Source organism: Biomphalaria glabrata, chromosome 6 (genome assembly GCF_947242115.1).
Source record: "Biomphalaria glabrata chromosome 6, xgBioGlab47.1, whole genome shotgun sequence".
Lineage (NCBI taxonomy): Eukaryota > Metazoa > Mollusca > Gastropoda > Planorbidae > Biomphalaria > Biomphalaria glabrata.
In genome coordinates, this window is record NC_074716.1 from 29,528,577 (window position 1) to 29,531,606 (window position 3,030).

Below are 3,030 nucleotides of genomic sequence, written 5' to 3' on the forward strand. Positions count from 1 at the left end.
AATGCTGTTAGGATTGGTTTGCTTTTTATTTAGACTCCGTTAAAAAGGAAGCGGAAATGATCTAAGGCATATTTAAAAAACAAACAGTAAATTTAAAGACAAGGAAAATAATTGCTTTAAAAAAATCGGAATTTGTGTGCATTAAACTGCGGGGGAAATACTGAAAACAAAATATAAAGGTTTGATAGAAAGCTTGAGGTTTTTCTCTATTTGCGGTGGTCAGGTTTTGAATCTGTCGAAACCGGTTCTTAGCAAGCTCCAAGTAAGCAAAAGGAACCTGAGTACGAAATTTCATGCGAATCATTACGATGGTTTAAGAGATCTCTTGATCATTGAGTCAGTGATAACTTTCAAAAATAGAGTAGATTAGTGGAGTCTCTTGGTAAAACAGTACAAATACACCCATGGAATAAAACATATAAATTGTTTTGTTGACAGGACAGTATTAACCATAGCGCAAGACTACACGGACTATACTTAACCATTAAACGGGGTCTCCACCTTTGAAAAATCTTAAACAGAATATATATATATATATTAATATATATAACCCTAACCCAGCCTTATTTCAAACTAAACTCACTGCTATTCAATTGAAGTAAACTGTTCATCTGTTTGAACATACTTTGAAAGAATGGGAAAAGACAACAAGCGATAAAATCACACACAAAGACACGCACACGCACACACTCACATTATGACTAGTTTGACCAGCTTCAGTTTAGATCTTCGTGTCTTTCTTTTTCAATGTCTCACACTTTTTTTCCTCCTGTCATTTGTTTTTAGCGTTTGATCAAGAAAAGTGAAGAAGTTCTTGAAAAGTGAAGAAGTTCTTGAAAAGTGAAGAAGTTCCAGAAAAGTGAAGAAGTTCCAAAAAAGTGAAGAAGTTCCAGAAAAGTGAAGAATTTCCAGAAAAGTGAAGAATTTCCAGAAAAGTGAAGAAGTTCCAGAAAAGTGAAGAATTTCCAGAAAAGTGAAGAATTTCCAGAAAAGTGAAGAAGTTCCAGAAAAGTGAAGAAGTTCCAGAAAAGTGAAGAAGTTCCAGAAAAGTGATAAGTTGTTAAAAACTGAAGAAGTGTAGGACAGAACACAGCAATAAGAAAGCCTTCCGGTGATAAAGAGAGATGACAATCTCAAACATTAGTTGATTTAATATTTCTGATGGCAACCTCAATAAAAAAAAGGCGATGCACTACTATTAAACCTATATCTAGACCTCAATAAAGGAAAAGCGACACATTATTCGTTGTGTCTAGATCTAGACACAGCGTGGACACAAAATACAAGATAAGAGTCAAGTCGTCAGTTTAGAATCTACGTATGTAATGTCATCAATGTGGTTGCTGTCCAATCATTAGGGGAAAAAAATCACAGGGAATGGAAGTCTAACTTTGATGACGTCCTAAACAAATGAAGCATGGGCCAGTATTGTCAGTCTCTTGAACCGGCCCTGGGTGTGTCATTTCCCAGCCTCCCTCCTGTCTCTCTCTTTTGTTTCGGAGATCTACTCCTTTAGTTAATGTTTTACTGCGCAACAAACATTAACATGACAAAAGTAGTCATGGCAGTGGGCGTGGCTTGTAGGCGTGGTTAATAAGATGGACGCCAAATCCAAAAGGTAAGTAGGTCAGATATTTAGGCTTATATTAGAACATTAAACATGTGAGGAAAACACCTTGGGTGTTTCTTTTTTCAACACAGTGACTTGTTGGATACTAGCATTGAAATCCAAGTTTTAAAGTTACACTTTGTTTTACAATCGTTCTGTTCTCTGACTTCCAGTGAAATATGCAGTCCATTAGTTTGTTTTTTAATTTTACAAATTTATTTCTGGTTTTGCACATCAAACTTTTTGTTTCGAATATGTAATACGTCAGTTTGAAATTTAGCCCCCCCCCCCGCACACACACACACTCATTCAAACATTAGCTATTTATCTTTATCCTATCAATTTTTGTTTTATCATGCCAAGCTCGTAATATCAAACATTAATGCTGCTGACATTATATGGACGAATTAATGTAGTCTTTGTTGTATTGAATCTATCCATCTTCCTAGCTATATATATATAGTCATTATGTAGGTATAAAGTCGTTAATATAGTCGTCCGTGTCGTCAACTATATAGTCATCCAAGTAGTTATATGCGTGGTCATCCATGTAGTCATCAATATAATCATCCAAGTAGTTATATGCGTGGTCATCCATGTAGTCATCAATATAATCATCCAAGTAGTTATATGCGTGGTCATCCATGTAGTCATCAATATAATCATCCAAGTAGTTATATGCGTGGTCATCCATGTAGTCATCAATATAATCATCCAAGTAGTTATATGCGTGGTCATCCATGTAGTCATCAATATAATCATCCAAGTAGTTATATGCGTGGTCATCCATGTAGTCATCAATATAATCATCCAAGTAGTTATATGCGTGGTCATCCATGTAGTCATCAATATAATCATCCAAGTAGTTATATGCGTGGTCATCCATGTAGTCATCAATATAATCATCCAAGAAGTCATTGTGACGATTACTGTTTTTAGCGACTATTTGTGATGATTTTATGTTTATGATTGTCATTACAATGTAATGTTTATTTGCTTTTGTGTATATAGAACGGCACTAAAGCAACTAAAATTCACTGAAGAAACTTCTAGACTTTTTTCTCTTTCTTTTAATGAACTTCTTCAAAACATGAATTCAGTTCATTCATAATACAGCACTACTTGATATCTATTTGTACACAATTACTGAAGTCATAAACTCACAACTTTATAGCACTTTAATATATTGCTACAACTGAACAGCTGAGCCTATCTTCTTAACTTGACTTTCACTAATATTTGACTTCAAAGATCTAAAGTACTCAAAGACCTATTACGACTTAAAGACCTGCAACAACTCTAGGACCGCGACAGCCTAAGGACCCCAACTAACTAACTTTCTACTAATTTATACCTTTTTAAATCGTCTTTTCTATAATCTTAAAAACATTTATTCAAAATATTTCTCTTAGCTATGAACT

The 3,030-nt window shown here is 34.5% G+C and overlaps 1 protein-coding gene across 1 annotated transcript; it reads right to left on the reverse strand.

The window, feature by feature from the left end:
* Nucleotides 1-2,075: 2,075 nt before the first annotated feature.
* Nucleotides 2,076-2,585, reverse strand: LOC129926858 (DNA-directed RNA polymerase subunit beta'-like). Its single transcript, XM_056033324.1, has one exon. The coding sequence runs from the start codon at nt 2,583-2,585 to the stop codon at nt 2,076-2,078; it is 510 nt and encodes a 169-aa protein (XP_055889299.1).
* Between the last annotated feature and the right edge of the window lie 445 nt (nt 2,586-3,030).